This window comes from Bombus fervidus, chromosome 5, assembly GCF_041682495.2.
Source record: "Bombus fervidus isolate BK054 chromosome 5, iyBomFerv1, whole genome shotgun sequence".
Taxonomy (NCBI): Eukaryota; Metazoa; Arthropoda; class Insecta; order Hymenoptera; family Apidae; genus Bombus; species Bombus fervidus.
This window is the reverse complement of record NC_091521.1, coordinates 17522101-17541726: the sequence shown is the minus strand read 5'-3', so window position 1 is coordinate 17541726 and position 19626 is coordinate 17522101. Positions and strand designations below refer to the sequence as shown.

Here is a 19626-nt window from a genome sequence, read left to right as displayed (position 1 = left end):
ATAGCACGAGTGCAATTAAATTGTAAATAGGATACTATATCGTATCGTAGCATACTGGTACTATAGTTAAATCCACGCACATACAAATTATATTGAAACTGAGTGAACTACGCGCGTAACTAATTGCCATCATAAATCGATAATTTGCTATGATGTTTTAATAGATCTCAATAGTTGATTCATCCTCCGGTAAAAACACGAAGAAAACGCAAAGAGGATACTCGATCGGAAACTCAAACTTGTTTCTTAAATTCATCAGCTTAAGAACCGAAAGAAAAGGGAAAGAAGGGAGGAAAATCAGAAAGGTAGAGAAACAGCTAATAAAATCCCTGATCGGGTTGCAACATTATTCCACGAACGTGGTACGATGATTAAGATCACGCTTCGAGGCAAGTGACCAGGTTTACTCGCATATTTTGTCACGGATCGCAGAATTTAGGGCCAGTGCCGCGGCGATCGCTTTTGCAACTTTCGCCGTCGCTTAACGATCCTCGTAAAAACAGCAAAAATCGACACGACCGACCGTTTCTCCCTTCTTTCATCCCCTTCCTCCGCCGTTGTACGAATACTCGAATTTGCAACGGTGGAAGAACATCGAACTCACACGATCTCAGCGGATCGTTCTCTTGGAACAATTGTTTTTTACGTGGCCATTTTGTCGTTCCGATCGATTAGCATAGCTATTAACGATTGGCTGGTAGTAGAAGTGAATATTCACTTGACGAAGTTTATTAGCGGAATCGCGACTGGTATTCAAACGTCGACAGCTTGAAGATAATTGCGTGCGTACGTCATTGCTGGGAACGTGTCTGGTTCGGTTAAAGTCGAACGTTGGTTCCGACAAGAAGAAAAGGAAAAATGTATTAAAAATTATGAGAATCGTTCGATTTTTTGTTCGGGAAACAAGGGTTTTCGGGTTTTGCTGAAGTTAAATCGAGCTTTTTTTGGTTTGCGAATTTTGGATAGATCAGAGGCTAATCTTAGCTGAAATGGAACGGGAGATTCCCTTTAAGAGGAGAAAAAGAGCTAAAATACTACGAACTAGTAGTTACTCTTATTGTCCTACACGCAAAAATTGTTATTAACCGAGCGATACATGGCAAAATATATCATAAATTAATGGGAATATCTGTAGACGACAACGATAGGGCTTTCTGGTTCGCCTAATAGTCTTGGACATTGTTGGATTTCTTATGCAAAAGTAACAGGCTGTTGTAATGATTGTTAATTGTTATGCCTTTGGTACTATGCAATGCTGTTGTTGCAACTTTGTGCAATTTAAAAAGCTCGATATCAATTTAAATAATCTGAAATGCATAGGAAATTCATTTAATATAATAATTAATAATATACAATAGTTGGAAATTTCCAACTGTGTTTCTTCTGTGTTTCCTCGTGAAGTCTAATTTCGAGAATTCTTCTCACCCTTGAGGGATTTTTGATAGTTAATGTTAGTGTAAAGATGTTAATGTTAGTAAAGATTGTCTTTATTTTATAAAAGGCATAGAATGCGTTTTTCTTTCAGAATACTTTTATTAATATTAATTTTTGCTCTTCCGTCAAAGGCTAAAAAATTAATGTACTTGACACTAATAGTTCCAGCATTATTTGCAATTCAGGGTGTGACGAATTAATCGTCGCGCGTTTTGCAATTAAAATTATCTTCAAATATCTTCATGTTCGTTATAAATTTTCTATCTCTAACGTAGTCCATAGAATTTTTCAAATCCCACGTCCCTATAAATCATCCATGCTCTTTCCTCCTTTCACCCGTTTATTCTTCCATTTCTTTATTAATTTATTAAACCCCTGGATGTGGCAAGGAGTTACAAAAAACTACATAATCAAGTAACCTAAATGAAAGTGTGACGTAACTTTTACCGTGATTTACAACTGTTTACAAGTTTTTACTCGGTTCGTCAATTTCACTCGCACAACATTCCTAGTTCTTGCAATAAATGCGTATACACCTGCAACTGTACATTCTTCACGTTATAATTCTCCTATCTGTTATTACACAATGAATTCTTAAGATAAAGTTAAACGTTTCATACGTCTCTCTGTGTTCCGAATGATTTATATTGCAAATTTGTTATTTTTATTTTGATAGTATTTCTTCCCCATTCACTAATAACTTCTTCTTTGATTAACGTACCATATGGAATATAATTTTTATTATTTACACTTGTTTTTAGTACCATTTTCAATTACACGCACCAACAACCCCTTCCAAGAGGAGACAAACATATTTCTTTTATAAATTTCTACGATCACAGAACCTTAAGAATTCCGTAAATTCTCTCGATTTCAACTTCTCCTTCTTCGAAGGCTTCGAGCTGCTAATTTCTACGTTTCTTAATTTAATATCTTTCCTCGATGTTCTTTTACTTCAAATCTTCCGAAATGTTTCAATTAAAAACTCCATTCTTCATTCTCTTGAAATTATCCATGCCTAGCCATCGTTCAAAATTCCAAATCCGCCTTTGGTCATTAAAACCCGAAAATCATCCCAACCGCACGAACCGTAGACCGTTGAAACGCTTGAAGCGCGCCAGCCCTAAAAGTCTCCCATTTTCGCTCTGCCCTGATTTCCCCTGAGAATTCAAAATCTCCCTTTAATTATTAAAATACCAAATAATAAATAAAATATGAATTATCGAAATACGAAAATCTGGCGAAACAATATTTCGTCAAGAGAATCGTCTTGTCCGAACGATCCACCTTCACGCCCCTTCACTCTCCACTCTTCTACCGTAACCACCACCTACCTAACTCTTTGAACTCTCGATCTTCCCCTAAACTGCTCTAACGTGTCCACTGCGGCGCGGTTTTCAAATTCGAAAGAAGCAAAATTAGGAAACGCGGATAAACAACTAGTGGCAACCCGTTCGTCGCGATAGTTGCCACGTTCCGCGAAACAGGAAAGTCGAGTGCGCAATCCGCTTGTTCGGTAGCGGCGAACGAGAAAGTTCTGGAAAGCCGCGACAGTGAACGCGTTAAAGAGATAGAACTCGAGCATCGAGCGAGTCGTGAAAATCGCGAAGAAAGACGGATGGATGGAGGCAAAAGGCGATTCGACGGTGTGCAACACCGTTCTCCAGAAGTTAGCATCGGTGTGGCGCGAGCCACGGGGCTAGACCAATGACCGACAAGTAGCACGAGGTAATCAGCATGCTTAATGCGATAAGGCAATCCCTGCAGTCCTGTCCGGGGATCGTGGCTTTACATATCATCCCCGTCTTTCGATCGGTTAGACGCCAGAGAACCTGCTGACCGGCCGTGATGTACGCTCTTCTTGTGCGCCTTTGGTACGACCAATTTGTCTTCTTTCTCCTTCTTAGTTTCTTTCGCTTACGGATTCAAAATTAACTTAAGCCACTAAGGATCGATCTTTAACCGTAATCGCGTTTAACTGGTTAAAGGGAATTTTGGCTGCTTGTGTTACGTCGCAATTGTTATGCTTGTATTATCATATTACACGATCGATGGTCGATGGGCGTGTTATTTTTTCTCTATTTTCTTGATTTTAGTTTTTTTAATTTTATTAGCCGATCGCGAGTAAAAGTTTCCAGTGAAATATGTGTTCAGTGGGAGTTTGGAAAAGTGCGTACTGTTAACAGGGTGTCTTTGAAAGCTTGAAGATTGTACTATATCGTACTATAGTTATCGAAGAATATGAGGATCTTGTTGATAGATTCGAACGTTGAGATATTAAAGTGGAAACATTTCTAAAGGAATATTCGAAAGCTACCATGATATTCTTTCGATAAATATTTTATTTGTTTAAGAAGAGAAATATCCGTATCGATATACTGGAAAGTTTTATGTTAACAGAGGCGACACTTTGCCAGTACTTCAGGAAATAGACGACTTATATAAGTAGAATTTCAAAACCACGAAGCAGAAGTTTATTGAAATTAATGCAAATTCGTAATTACATATTGAACTTGATCCGGTCGATAATCGTAGTGCGAAAAAAGTGGTCGTTATTTATCAAATACTTGTGCAGACTGGTTTTATTCGCGATTTTATTTTAAAAACAAGGTGTTACGTTTTTTTTTTTTTACGCGAGTTAGGCGGACGTGACAATTTAAATCAAACGAATAATTATTTATTTGTGTCTTCTAACTTTGATCTTCTGAATTTATCGATGTCGCGAAACGATAGAAACATGTACATTACGCGTAATAAAGTGCATAAGAAACCGTGGAAAGTTTAAAAGTAAAAAGTTGTGGACATAAGAAATGTTTCTTTAATGACTAACTCGACGAAAATTTGCAAGATCGTAAAACGCGGAAGACATAAAGTTACACAAACCGCGGGTCGAGTATGTTGTGGTTTGGAAATGCTACACAGTGATGCAATACTAGTCTCGGTTTAAGCCAAGCAGCAGCTATTCCCTTTCTGTTTCAATCGATTATTTAATGATGTACTACACGCTCTCGAGTTGGTGGATTATCTTTTAAATAAATCTTTGTAACTGACGTGTTTTCGGACGATTACTTACGAAAACATCTGATATATTGCTATAGCAAATTATTTTGGATTATATAGTTAAAAGACAATGTTTCGTTAATCATAGTAATTACAGATGTGTTTAAGACGTCTTTGTGTAAGGTATACAAGACAACCTTGGCATCGTTCGTTTAAAGAATCTTACCAGCGTACAGTTTCTTCATAAAGCATGCACTTACGAATTACGAGCTACTGTGTGACCTCTGATTCGATGGAGTTCTTTATACAAGTTCGATGTAAATAAATGTGACAAGTTAATTCAATAGTTCATAATAGTTTATTTATGAAGAGGTCTTAAATAAAACCATCTATAAATAGATATATGTCCATATATAGATGGTTTTATTTAAGGTTAGGTTAGTTAAGGCTAGTTATTTAAGGTTAGTTTTATTTTAGGTTAGGTTATATTTATAAATAAACTATTATGAACCATTGAATTAACTTGTCACATTTATTTACATCGAACTTGAATAAAGAACTCTATCGAATCAGAGATTACACAGTAACTATATATACAGCTATATTCGTTTAAACGTCAAACAATTTGTACAATGTAACATAATCGCCTTTTATGTTGTTTTCTTTTCTCTTTCGATATCTTTCCCCTGAATAAAGCACCATTCATACTTGTCGCTTAAACGAAGAAAATTAGGTCGATAAAGGTAAAATACCGAGATTCTATAGTTTTTGTTACAAAAACATGGAATGAAACTAGAGATATACTTCACGATGTAATAAAATAATATCTTTCTATCTTTTTCAGCTTAACAGCGACTCTGTTCTCCGCAGTCCTTGCTGTTTTGCGTGAGTATTTCCATAATAAAAGCATATAAAATCAGAAATGAAGGATCACAAAATTAAAGATATAAAAATGCTATAAATTAAAATTAAAAGGATAATTCCGAAACGATCTCTACTAAGAAATTCTATCCACTTCGAATCACTCTTCAAAGTAAAAGGACATTTCGCGCAAATCGTGCATCGAACGAACGGTCATCCGCGAGTTTCAAAGGAATTAATCTCCTTTCACCAGTCCTTATCCTAATTTTTATATCTTGCTTAATACCAACGAGATCTTCTCGAGAATGTGTTGATAGGTATTAAGGATCGATTGCAAAATTTCAGTAGTGACTCTCCATGAAAGACAGAAGCGAGTATACATGTCGCGTGCATTTTAAACGCGTTTCGACATCTATCGTGCCGCTTTCGGTTTTTTAAAACAGGACTGCATCCACGACCTTGAACTCGATTAACAACAAGAAACAAGATCGCGGATCTGGTTCATTTCGATGATCTCTCTCTTGAAATTTCTGGTCGATTAAGAATTCATCCCCTTGAACTTTTAACAAAGAATAACATTTCGGTAGTAAATTGAATGAGATAGAAGATAGAATTTCGTAGTAGAAGATTCGCACTCGTTATGATTCATCGTTATATTTTTGGAATGACAGCAAGTGATACGCTGAAGACAATAACGAAAATAATAGTTAAAAGTGATGTTAAACAAACGACAGAACAGAGATCTTCTTGCGTTGTATAGTGAATTTCGTAATTAAGTAGATAAAAACAGATATTGTGGAATAAAACCTTACACTTGTTATTTAAAAACGTTAGCTACATTAATTGGCAGTTCTTGTTATAAGTACAGTAACTTTTTTATCATTCGTACATGTTGGACTTTGAAATTGTTAAAGAGGTCGAAGATAATAAATGTTTCCTTGAGTTAGTCCTTTTTATAGAACAAGTAACGTGAAATTGATCTGAATAATAAAATTAGAATCTAGAACGATACAGTTGATAAAACGTGATAAATAAATGGAATCGTATTGACGAGGCAACCTTGTATTTTCTATTTCCATCATTGATGAATCAAACAAATCACAATGTATGTTCTATTGTATCTTTGTGTCCCTAAGAATTTAAATTTGCTTAAACGTCCATGATCTAATTGTTAATAATCACGCTAGAAAAATAGCAAACATTATGCAGATTCCAATTTCGTGCACAAAGTAACACAATTTTCGCTAAAACGACATTGCTAATTCCTGTTCCAAGTGATCCATAATTATTCCTTCTTTATCTCTGATTTTTAATTCCAGACCTCCAATTCTTAGTCTTTGATTCTTGATTTCTAATTGCCTAACATTTTCATCCTTTCAATTTCTTCAACTTAAATACACATTTGTACAAAATTGCGCGATACGTTTCTTCGTGTTACTTGGACCGTTCCAATCACGCGAGACGATTTCAACGCGTCAACAATTAATCCAGTTTGAGCAATCGTTCAATTTCAGCGTCTTACATAAAGCCGTGCAAGAAGAGCGATCCAGATATCAACAAATGCATCACCAGGTCCATCGACCAGCTTCGTGATAAATTATCAGTTGGGATACCAGAACTCGGTGCACCAGCCATCGAACCCCTAAACCTCAAACAAATTCGTCTGTCTCGAGGACCAGTCGGAGCGAGGCTCGACGTCAATCTCACGGATTTGCGGGTAAATTTCTAGAACGGAACGCGATCATTTGCATAGAGCTTTCTTTTTTTTTTTTCTTTGTTATAATTATTTGTTCTTTTCTTTTACGTTGATAATCGAAAATTAGGTGTTTGGTCCATCTTCGTTCAATATCCGAGATCTTAAAGCTGACGTAGAGAACGTGGTCTTCACCTTCAAAGTGAATTTCGATAAGTTGAGCTTTCAAGGGAAATACCAGATCGACGCAAGGCTGCTTTTGCTGAAATTGACAGGGCAGGGTGATATCACTGGATCTTTCAGTAATTAAATTCCTTTATTTCATTTCTAAATTCTATCTATCATTGATTCGATTTATTTTTATTCCCAAGCCGATTATGATTCGGAAGTCGTCCTACGAGCACGCAAAGTGCACAGGGATAACGACGTCTACCTTAATTTTGAGAAGATGAAGATGAAGATCAAAATCGGCAAGGCACATTTAAATCTCAGTAATTTGTTTGGCGGCGATACCGTTCTTGGTAAGCCAATCGTTTTCTTAACTATTTATTCCCATCAGTAAACTACATTAGTAATTTTTCTTAATTGCTTTTGTAGTATCCTAATTATTTCTCAGATCCTCGTAACAGTGAATAATTATTATTCGATCGTGAATTATGAATCGCATTAATACGTTTTTTGAGGTGTTAATCACATTTTTCGTTCGATCAGCCGCTACCACCCACGAGTTGTTAAACAACAACAACGCGCTATTTCTGGACGAAATCACACCGGTGCTGGAAACATCGCTGGCAACACTTTTCACGGACGTGGCCAATAAAGTCACAAAGACTTTCACGTACAAAGAACTATTTCCGGACGATTAAACTGTTTAAACCGTTAACATTCGGTTTCGATGATCTTGTAAAAATTTGTACAGCTACTTTTGTTATCTTTTATTGTCAATGTATATTCATACGGGCATACATTTGCATACGTCATATATTTTATAAACGAATAGAAGAACACATTTCGACATTATTATCCTGTTAAAGAATTATCAACGAATAATTGGAAAATAAAATAAGTATAGAAAATTTGAAAAGTATTTAGGCGTGCATTTAAAATTGATATAAATCGTATATTATTAAATGTTACTGTAAAATCAAGGTAAGATATATTCAGCTTAAGATTTATTATAACACTTATTGGGCTTATTACAAAAGTTTTCAATCAACGAACGACAAACAAGAAACCAGACAGAAAATGGTCAACATGATACGTAGTTGTAACAAACGATTTTACAATGAAATTATGAAATTGTGTAATTACGTTCTAACATGTTTAACGATTTGTACAAAAGTAGGCGAATAATTTTAAATGTACAAAGGAATGTCCAATTGTAACGAAACATTTTGCCCCATGAACAATAAAATTTTATCAAAAGATCGTAAATTGATTTGCTTTGACAATTACACCTGAAAATCAATAACAAGCGCATAATATTCGACATCTATATGAAAGTACACATTTATATATACAAACAGATTCTATGTTGTTTCATTGTAATCGTATTTTATAACAAATAACGACGAATTAATTAAGATTTTACAATAGCAAAAATAACGTATATTCAGTTATTTAAAGTATAATGTTGAAAATTTAAAATATGTTTCTGCTTTTTGGTTGTTGAAAAATGCTATTTTTGATCTAGGCTATGACGACAACAAACTACCATTCGTTACTTACTATAGTTAATCACACGAAGCTATATCTAATATGCAGTATAAAAACGATCTAAGTACGTACTTACAATTAAAAAAAATTCTCTGTTTTTCACTTTAATACGTTTCCTGTCGGACCTGATTTTTCACATCGAAATCGACAATTTTGTTCGTGATATTCCAGAACGTTGGAAAAATGCTCGTTAAACCAGAAAGGAACGTTTATAGAAGATAAGAAATTATGCAGTATACGCGTGCTAATATTTATAATATTGGAAAGATTATTATTAGGAAAAAGAAACTGTAGTATTTAAGTTACATCTGGACAAATAACTTTGCTCGGTGAATATGCTTTCAAATATTTATAAGATTATTAACAAAGAAAATGTGCAAATGTGTCCAAGTATAAAATTACAATACCTTGGAAAATACAAATGCCTGCTGCTTGACATAATCTGACACACCAAGCATTTGACATTTTACAATACTTCTCACGTGTATTAAATACAATTAATAATTTAATTTACCAAACGTGTATCATTTGAAATTGATAATTTCGAGTTGAATAATATTTATATTTCAATTATACTTCAATGAATATGAATTATTGGATTGTTCATAGTCGACGAGACAGGAAACGCGTTAAACGTTACTTATGGGATCGCCTAACGTAACAAACGTGGACTAGGGAAGTAATTCCTCTTTTGTGAGAGCCCCTAATGCTCTGGCGGCCAATGCTCTGCTAACAGTCGCGGCTGTGTCCTCGATAATCGGGCTGGCGATATCCAGCACTAAGCGTGGATTCGAGTTGAAAAACGTGGCCGCTGCGTCAGCTGAAAAGACGAGATTGCAGCGAAAGGTGAGAAAAAGAAGGGAAAGAGGGAAGATCGAAGAACGAAGAAGGGAGGAAGTTGGACAAAAGCCTCGCAGATTGTGGTTGCCGGAGCAGATTTAAAGTTATCGAGCCAAAGAAAAGGAATTATTTCGTACTATTGAATTTCGATCGTTACGAAGAATGTTACGACGTCTGTTTAACGGGAAATTTATGGAGAATTCACGACTGGCTTTTGTATTTGTATTTTCGTTTAAGTGATCGTTCAAATTATCTTTAAGAAATATGGGCAGATCGGGTATTACAGCGGTAGACGATTTTTTTAAAAGAATTAGATTGCCTAGCGAATTAATCTCTCTCAACGAATTAAGCTTAACTTCCCTTCGTTTTTCGATTCGAGACGAAAGTTAAATTACAGATTAAGTAGATAGTTACCAGCTACAGTGTGACTAGGGGGTGCTTTTAGTCTGATGTTTCCGTCTCCTACGCGAATCTTTGTCACCAGCTTATCGATGTCGATCCTTTGTATTCCATTCTTATCGGTAACTTCTTTGCCTTGAGCAGTTACTTGCGCTTCCGTGCTAGCTGTAGCAATAAATCAATTCGATAGTACGAGAGACAGAAATATTTAAATTCGGACGTATCGAACGAAACGTTCATTGGAAATACACTCACTGAAGTTTCCTTTGAAACTACCAGCTCCATTCAATGGAAGTAACAGCAATCTTCCTTGCACATCGTAATCTCCATTTACATGGACATGGGGCAGCTGAACTTTGAGACGAACCGATAGATCATTCGGATTGGCCTTTAAATCGCTAATAACGAAATTCGTTGCGCCGTACACTCGAATCTGGCTCATGTTCGCCTTGATCTTCAGCGAATCCAGGTTTCTATCTACCGTTAACGATGGTAGAAATAGAGGATCTAAAGCTGGCAACTTCAAAGACGGGATTCCCTTGGCCAGGTACGGCGTTATAGCGTTCAATTGCTGCAGCACGCATCTGTCGTATTGCGGCAGGTCGAGCGCTCGTGGACAAGACTGCACACCAGGTGCTGCAAAGCAGATGTAATAATGTAATTTTGGTGACGACGAAAAGCGAAACGTTTCTTCGCAATGGATGATATCGATGGAAGGTTTTTGAACGAAAGAATCTGGATTATTTAAATATGGACGCTGTTACAGGGCATCCAAGTCTTTTCGTAGGCGATAATTTAGCAGTTAATAATAATAGCAAATTGACAAGTTATAAATTATGTGCTTCTTCTTAACGATTTTATCGTTTTTCATTCGATAGAATAATCAGATGATTTATGAAATGTGTGAAAAATTTGTTTATAAAAATATTTCATTTGTTTCGTTATGAGAAATATTCGAATTACATAAGAGGATCTGTTAAAAATCTTGTCCTTTTTGGAAATTAAATATTTGTGGACGATAGCGAAGTAAGAAAGTGTTTGTTTTATATTATTACTTAGGAATTCAAACGATGTTTGTTCGTCATATAAAACGTTTAATTAACAATTTCTTTAGATTCAATATGAAAACGTTTGCAGAAGAATGCGTCTAACCGGCGTGACATAGCGAAACTTCCTTTTACGTTGCGAAAGGGGTCCTGACATTCCAATCGGTGAAAAGCAACGACTCGCGTGTTTGTAGAACCTATAATTATTTTAGCTGGACGCAGTTTAAGCAATTTAAATGACCTACTTTCCACCAGCTAACCAACGCAAACGCTTATTTTAATATCCAAGACGACTTCGATCGATCTCACGAAATAATTAATATTTCTTATTGTTGAACGATTAATTGGAAACATTGCGAGCATTGTTATAAATAACACGTTAAAGGAACAAACAAAATTCTACTCAACGTGCACCTATGTAAACGAAGATCGCATTGACATCGCATAATCGATTTGACAAAATGATCGCGTCTTTTAATATTTCTTATTCTACAAATTCCCTTTTGTCCACAACCAGATATAACTCGGTTTTGCACAATGATCGCCTTTTTTAATATTTCATATTCTACAAATTCCCTTTTGTCCACCACCAGATATAAATTGGTTTGACAAAATGATCGCCTCTTTTAATATTTCATATTCTACAAATTCCCTTTTGTCTACCATCAGATATAAATCGGTTTTGCAAAATGATCGCCTCTTTTAATATTTCTTATTCTACAAATTTCCTTTTGTCTACCACCAGATATAAATCGATTTTGTAAAATGATCGCCTCTTTTAATATTTCTTATTCTACAAATTTCCTTTTGTCCACAACCAGATGTAACTCGGTTTTACAAAATGATCGCCTCTTTTAATATTTCATATTCTATAAATTCCCTTTTGTCCGCCACCAGATATAAATCGATTTTACAAAATGATCGCCTCTTTTAATATTTCTTATTCTACAAATTTCCTTTTGTCCGCCACCAGATATAAATCGATTTTGTAAAATGATCGCCTCTTTTAATATTTCTTATTCTACAAATTCCCTTTTGTCCACAACCAGATATAACTCGGTTTTACAAAATGATCGCCTCTTTTAATATTTCATATTCTACAAATTCCCTTTTGTCTACCATCAGATATAAATCGGTTTTGCAAAATGATCGCCTCTTTTAATATTTCTTATTCTACAAATTTCCTTTTGTCTACCACCAGATATAAATCGATTTTGTAAAATGATCGCCTCTTTTAATATTTCTTATTCTACAAATTTCCTTTTGTCCACAACCAGATATAACTCGGTTTTGCACAATGATCGCCTTTTTTAATATTTCATATTCTACAAATTCCCTTTTGTCCACCACCAGATATAAATTGGTTTGACAAAATGATCGCCTCTTTTAATATTTCATATTCTACAAATTCCCTTTTGTCTACCATCAGATATAAATCGGTTTTGCAAAATGATCGCCTCTTTTAATATTTCTTATTCTACAAATTTCCTTTTGTCTACCACCAGATATAAATCGATTTTGTAAAATGATCGCCTCTTTTAATATTTCTTATTCTACAAATTTCCTTTTGTCCACAACCAGATGTAACTCGGTTTTACAAAATGATCGCCTCTTTTAATATTTCATATTCTATAAATTCCCTTTTGTCCGCCACCAGATATAAATCGATTTTACAAAATGATCGCCTCTTTTAATATTTCTTATTCTACAAATTTCCTTTTGTCCGCCACCAGATATAAATCGATTTTGTAAAATGATCGCCTCTTTTAATATTTCTTATTCTACAAATTCCCTTTTGTCCACAACCAGATATAACTCGGTTTTACAAAATGATCGCCTCTTTTAATATTTCATATTCTACAAATTCCCTTTTGTCTACCATCAGATATAAATCGGTTTTGCAAAATGATCGCCTCTTTTAATATTTCTTATTCTACAAATTTCCTTTTGTCTACCACCAGATATAAATCGATTTTGTAAAATGATCGCCTCTTTTAATATTTCTTATTCTACAAATTTCCTTTTGTCCACAACCAGATGTAACTCGGTTTTACAAAATGATCGCCTCTTTTAATATTTCTTATTCTACAAATTTCCTTTTGTCTACCACCAGATATAAATCGATTTTGTAAAATGATCGCCTCTTTTTATATTTCTTATTCTACAAATTTCCTTTTGTCTACCACCAGATATAAATCGATTTTGTAAAATGATCGCCTCTTTTAATATTTCTTATTCTACAAATTTTCTTTTGTCTACCACCAGATATAAATTGGTTTGACAAAATGATCGCCTCTTTTAATATTTCTTATTCTACAAATTCCCTTTTGTCTACCACCAGATATAAATCGATTTTGTAAAATGATCGCCTCTTTTAATATTTCTTATTCTACAAATTTCCTTTTGTCTACCACCAGATATAAATCGATTTTGTAAAATGATCGCCTCTTTTAATATTTCTTATTCTACAAATTTCCTTTTGTCCACAACCAGATATAAATTGGTTTGACAAAATGATCGCCTCTTTTAATATTTCTTATTCTACAAATTTCCTTTTGTCTACCACCAGATATAAATCGGTTTTACAAAATGATCGCCTCTTTTAATATTTTATATTCTACAAATTCCCTTTTGTCTACCATCAGATATAAATCGGTTTTGCAAAATGATCGCCTCTTTTAATATTTCTTATTCTACAAATTTCCTTTTGTCCACAACCAGATATAACTCGGTTTTACAAAATGATCGCGTCTTTTAATATTTCTTATTCTACAAATTTTCTTTTGTCTACCACCAGATATAAATCGATTTTACAAAATGATCGCGTCTTTTAATATTTCTTATTCTGCAAATTTTCTCTTGTCCACCACTGTACGAACGACGAACAATATATGTAACGTACTGCGTGAAGAGTCCGCGAACAAGGAGCAAACCTTGAGCGATTGATCGATCAACGATGGTTGATAACCAAAGAGTCACGGTGAGCGTCTTTTTACCAGTTGCTGGAGGCCAGGCTTAAAATCGAAAGTGAATAGACGTTCGGTAGAAAGTGAAATTACGCTGGTGAGCGCCCATGCTCTTTCTACGACCGTAAAGGCGAATTCTCTGTGCCGAAGAGTCCGAATGTAGGAGAGAAGAAAACACACGTGTTCGAGAAAGGATCGATCGATGCAAGGGATCAACGGGTTCGGCGCGGCGCCGCGTTGTTACTGATTGATAGATCGCCGATAGCTAGAAAGAGCGGACCGTTGTGGACGATTGATCGTTCTTCGAGAATGTCCTTACGATCCGGAGCCGGTCCGTTCGATCCGAATTTCTAAACGACCGATAAAAAAGAGTTCGATCGTAAAACTCGAAGCACGGTTGAGAGCGAAACGAGGTGACAATAACGTTGATCGAGGCTAAGGGTTGGTTTAACAGTAGAATTACCGTTCTTTCATGAGTATCCCAACCTATTGTGCATGATTAGAACTCGAGAGATTTGCACGAAAAAATTAGAGAAATGTGTACAGTGACTCACGAAGGTATTTTAATGCTTGGTAGAAAAAGTATTTTATGAAAACGTTATATTTTGCCTTCTGTTTCTATTTTCTTATATTTTAACATTTTCTCCCTTCTTATCTTTTTATTTTTATTTTCTATAAAACGCCGAATAAGGATCGTCTGAGATTTTGTATGTAAAAGAATGTAATATTTTTGAATATTTTGATGACGTTATTTTCAACTACGTTGCTTTCTTGTTTCACCAACGTTTTCTATTTTTATCGAGCAACAAAATTCATATACGCTCGAATGTAAAAGACATTCGAAGAACAAAGTTTGATTTTGTTCCTTAAGCAATTTCTATCGTCACGGTCGATTACATTCACGTCGAAAACCAGAACCGTCCAACACGTTTGTTACGTCACGCAACGTCATTTTACACGACGCACCTTTAACAGATGTTTACAGGTGTCAAGTTATAGCTACACAACATCGAAAGTTCTTCGGACGATACATTTTTTAAATATCGCTTCTCGCTTGCTCCATCTTTTTTCCCAAACATCGTACGCATCTTATTGTTTTTTTCTTTGCTTTATCGGAGCAATAAGAACTTAACTACGTTACGTCGTAAATAAAAAGGATTTAGTGGTGTAACTTTTTCAGGAACGTTTTAACACTGTTGGTACAAGAAATTTTGTCTTTTCAGTTTTGCATTTTAGATCCGTAATAATTAAACTAAAGATAGATTTACCAAAAGGCTTTGTAAAATATGTACTTATGTTTCTAACATTTAAGCTGACGATATACTTGTAAAATAAAAGCGGTACAAAAATACTTAAAGTACTTCAACTATACTACTTAACTATTTTACTAAACTACGTATTACATGTTGCGACATAAACTACTCTAAGCAGGATATTCTCTTAAAGACAGACAATCTTAAATTATTCTATTTCTCAAGATGTTTGATATTCTTGTAAGATTCCCAGAAAATCCTCAAACTATGAGAAGTTAATTTTATCATGTATGTAAATACCTATTAATAACGAGGCCTATTAATAAACCATGACAGTAGTCACCATATTAAGAATCAATTTTCATTAATATCGTCCTTGAAACGTTTCTATGCACGAGTCGTGGATAATCGCGTGTCTGTATCAACGTTCCAACACTGAGATAGATCAGATCAACGTAGTAAAGGTATCATTGACGTTTCAGTTTACTCAGCTAGGACATGCCAAACGTCCTTCTTGGATGCAAGTCGTGTTAAACATTTTGAGTAACAGCTACGAACTATCGCGACGTTTGGAATCAAGTAGCCTCTATCATGTTGTATCAGTAATTATCAAACCGCAGTTTTTTATCTATCTATGCGAAATTTGAAGATGCAAAACTGTATAGAACGTTCATAATATGCACAAAATACACGAAATACACAATGAATAGCGCTCTTTACAACGTATGAAACGTGTCATCGTTTCCTAAAATACGGCGACGTTTGAACAAAACCGGATGCAAATGTTGTTTGAAGTTCGTAACAGGATTTAGAAGCGTGAAGATGAAAATGGTACTCACGTAGTTCGGAGAAGGCAGCTCCGGTCCAGCTGGCAATCAGGAACAATCCGATCAACAACGTCATCCTGTCGCTGGCCGGTGTCAGGAGGACGTGATTTATCTCCACCGATTGAAATTAGCGAGAGCGATATTGAAAATGCGTACGATGGCCCGCGTTGCCTGGGTATATATCAACTAACGCCACTTTCTCCGACTGTATGCCGCCCCACTCGCCGTAATGGTGAATTTATCACGGTAGAATGCCTTCTTTTAACTCAGTCAGGGCCGTAGTCATGCACACCGTATTCGATTTGATAGAATTCGCGATGCTTCTACGCGGAATCGCGCGAAGGTAGGTCAGGATTAGACACAGAAGGTAATGACGAGGTAACGTGGGATTTTTCATTGTTTTCGCTTGATATTCTGTATATTTTCTTCTTCTTCGGTGAGGAAAATTAATAAGGTGTTTTTCTGTCTTTACTCGATAAAATATTTTCAATGTTTTTTGAATTTTTTTATTAGAATCTGGGTCTTGCTTTGTTTATTCTTGCAGGGGCGAATTTTTTAGTATTTTTTCCACTTCTGTTTGTCAGGATACTATATTTTATATACGTTTAATAAAATATTTTGAATATCTTTATCTTTCCCTCAGATTGTATACTATTTATTATTATTAATTGTTCGGGCAGAGTTTTTGGTATTTAGACATTTCTGTTCCTTTTTATTCGGGTTACTTGATCTCTTTCCTATGTTTCTGTTACCGTAATATCGTAATTTGCGACTCCGTAATGGCAAGCTTTTAGTTTTTAATCCTGTGCTAAAAACATGGCGAGTGTTATCTTCTTCTTCTCTCTAGTCTTCTTTAGAAGAGTAAATTTCGTACAATATTTCTAACAAATAAAATCAATCGTTAACGATATAATCCTAATTTTATTTTTATGCAAATAAAAAAGTACTTCCATTCTTAAGTTTATCGTATCGCGTTGTGTCTTAAACAAATAATATGGATTCAAGCTAATTGGATAATCTACGCTTTGTCGACGTTGTTTTCCTTCTTTGCATGCATTTGCGCTTGTAATTGGCTATTGTGTTAGATACGCGTAAAGAAAATAAAAGTTAGGCCATTGAAATTCGTGCAGTCAGACTTTGGTGAGAGTATTCGAAGGATCTTCTCGTGAGTAGAGTACTCGAGAGAATCTTTAACGTATTATACTGAATCAAATAATCGATTAATTTTATCGAGGTTTCTTATAATCAAAAAATTACAAATAATTTTTGGAAATAGCATCACGAACACAATTGCTTAGTTACTAGTTACTGAATACAGTAACTCCGTAAATTAAATATTTATATATTGAATTGAATGTATAACTAAAACGATTTTGTTTGTGGTTTGAATTAATCGGGATTAATCGTTTGGTAACAGATTTTAATTTCGATCTACCATTGTTGAAAGATTCAATAGCGAATGAAAAATTAATTTGTACGTAAAGAATGAATTATATAATTAACGCACGTTATACAATTGTCACAAGCTTTCTTGTGGTCAACTTTTGGAAAGTAAGAATCATTAATTATTTAAAATACTTGTCATGTTTAGATTATAAATTCCATAGTAATCGATTTTACATTTATATAATATCATGCTTATAATAATCAAATCAACTGTAGAAAGTAGAAATCACGCTAAAAATCGTAGAATTACTCTCGGTTAATAATTTACCTCTATAAAACATGCTAAGTCTAAGCAGGCAATGTACGTTTATAATATATTCATAGAGAGAAGAAATATTCTGATTTGACAGATATTTTTAAATGATATTCATGGGACAAAAAATGGGTGTCCATTGTAAGCCAGTTTGTCTAAATTTTGTTAAAATAAATGAGACATAGGTGAAAAAATTGAATCCATCTAATTGCAAATAAAATATAAGAAATTTAATCCTTTTCTGTAAGGGAAATTCAAGAAATTATATTCTGTTTATAAAAATACTGGTTCGTCTAGTTATAAAGAACGTATTCTGTGTGTTTAAAAATTAATTTCTGCTATATATAAACAAATATATTTATCCATAAATAATTGTAGATAATCATAAAATAACTGGAAAGAAAAAATCTCTGATAACAATCTTCTAATAGAATAAAATAGATGAAATAATAACAAGTAAAACTCTCACTAAATTATAATCTATCAAACAACGGAATTCTAATTTGAATTTTTTTTGCATCAAGTAATTTCTTCCGTCAATTACGGTTTCCTTTAGCGACATCCTCCCATCGCAATAATTTCTCTCGCAACTGGCCAAGAATCGCGATAATAATTCTCCTTGCAACGATTCGTCGTTAATCTAACAATCATCGCGTCCTTGTCGCAAATTCCGCCTAATGTTTCGTGTAATAATTCGTAATTTCGAAAGAGTACGATAAAAGATAGTAGTTTGAGCAAACGATCGTTCGGAAAAGATGTTATCGTTGGGTGTGAAACGATGGAAAAATTTCGAGTGCTTTCCTAAGCTTTTGCAATAGTTGGCACGCAAACCCTTGCCACATTTAGGTCAGAAATATCGTGAATCACTTTATGCGATGTTTTGCAGAAAGTTCCAGACGTAAAACTGTTAATTATCTTTTTCTGTTAATGCTAATCGCGAAGTGACGCAAACCTTCTGTGTTTCTGATTGTTGAAACAGAATTTCCTTCTTTTTCAAACGCGATGAAATCCTTCGACGTTAAAAGTTTCCCAACTATTTTTCATCTGTTTCATCGAAAATATATCGTAGAGATTTGACATTATTTTAACGACGTGTTTATTCCTTTTGTAATAAATTTCCTTCGCTAATATGTAACGTTGTTCGAAGGACAAATTATTATTTTAAAAATATAGTTTCATGTCTGGCATAAAATAAAATCCACAGATTGACAGACTGAAAGAGATTGTAACGAACGATTTACAGACTATGAAAAACATATTAAACTCATTGCCTAGATAAATCTTTTTATTTCGCATCTTAAATCTCCAATACATTAGAAGATTCTTACATATCAATATGTATATATATATATATATCTATAATATTAGTACATTTATGTATTCATATGCATAAATTATTTCTACGATTATTATATGCATTTTGTTAAGAGTATATATTTCTATTTCGCAATGTAGATTCTACATTTCCTTTACTCTATCACTATTACCATCATTATACATAACAGTGTAACCATTTTCCGTAATTCAGTTCTAACTTTATAACATATTCTCCATATAAATATTATCTATATTAATTGTATTAACTCTTTTAGATGTATATTGCACAATCCAAGTTAGATCGTTGTGCGATCAATAAACGCACGAGCCACTGTCTTGGTACGCGTTACATTTAATTCATTCTTTTCTGCATCGTTCATGTTCCGTTGTTCAAGTATCTAACGATCTAACGATCTACATATCCGTATAACGCATAATTGCTATTTGGTCGACACGGTTTTGATCAGCGATCAAAAAGAGAACGAAAGTTTGAAAAAAATTAGCACGTATGACGTGTGCCACGTTCTAATGCAATTATTTCTCTCTCGAAAGGAAACCATTTCCAAGTCCCTGAA

General features: G+C 34.4%; 2 protein-coding genes across 2 annotated transcripts; one reads left to right on the top strand and one right to left on the bottom strand.

Annotated features, from left to right (window-relative positions):
• The first annotated feature begins 2449 nt into the window (after window positions 1-2449).
• Window positions 2450-8575, top strand: LOC139987505 (circadian clock-controlled protein daywake). The gene is made up of 6 exons (XM_072003834.1): window positions 2450-3308; window positions 5279-5319; window positions 6810-7012; window positions 7119-7290; window positions 7360-7509; window positions 7700-8575. Exons 1-6 carry the CDS (start codon window positions 3283-3285, stop codon window positions 7852-7854), a joined length of 747 nt encoding a protein of 248 aa, XP_071859935.1. The 5' UTR covers window positions 2450-3282; the 3' UTR covers window positions 7855-8575.
• Window positions 8576-9038: 463 nt separating this feature from the next.
• On the bottom strand, window positions 9039-16208 carry LOC139987506 (circadian clock-controlled protein daywake). Its single transcript, XM_072003835.1, has 4 exons — window positions 16048-16208; window positions 10199-10579; window positions 9959-10108; window positions 9039-9524 (listed from the first exon to the last, which is right to left on the bottom strand). Exons 1-4 carry the CDS (start codon window positions 16109-16111, stop codon window positions 9376-9378), a joined length of 744 nt encoding a protein of 247 aa, XP_071859936.1. The 5' UTR covers window positions 16112-16208; the 3' UTR covers window positions 9039-9375.
• Window positions 16209-19626: the final 3418 nt, after the last annotated feature.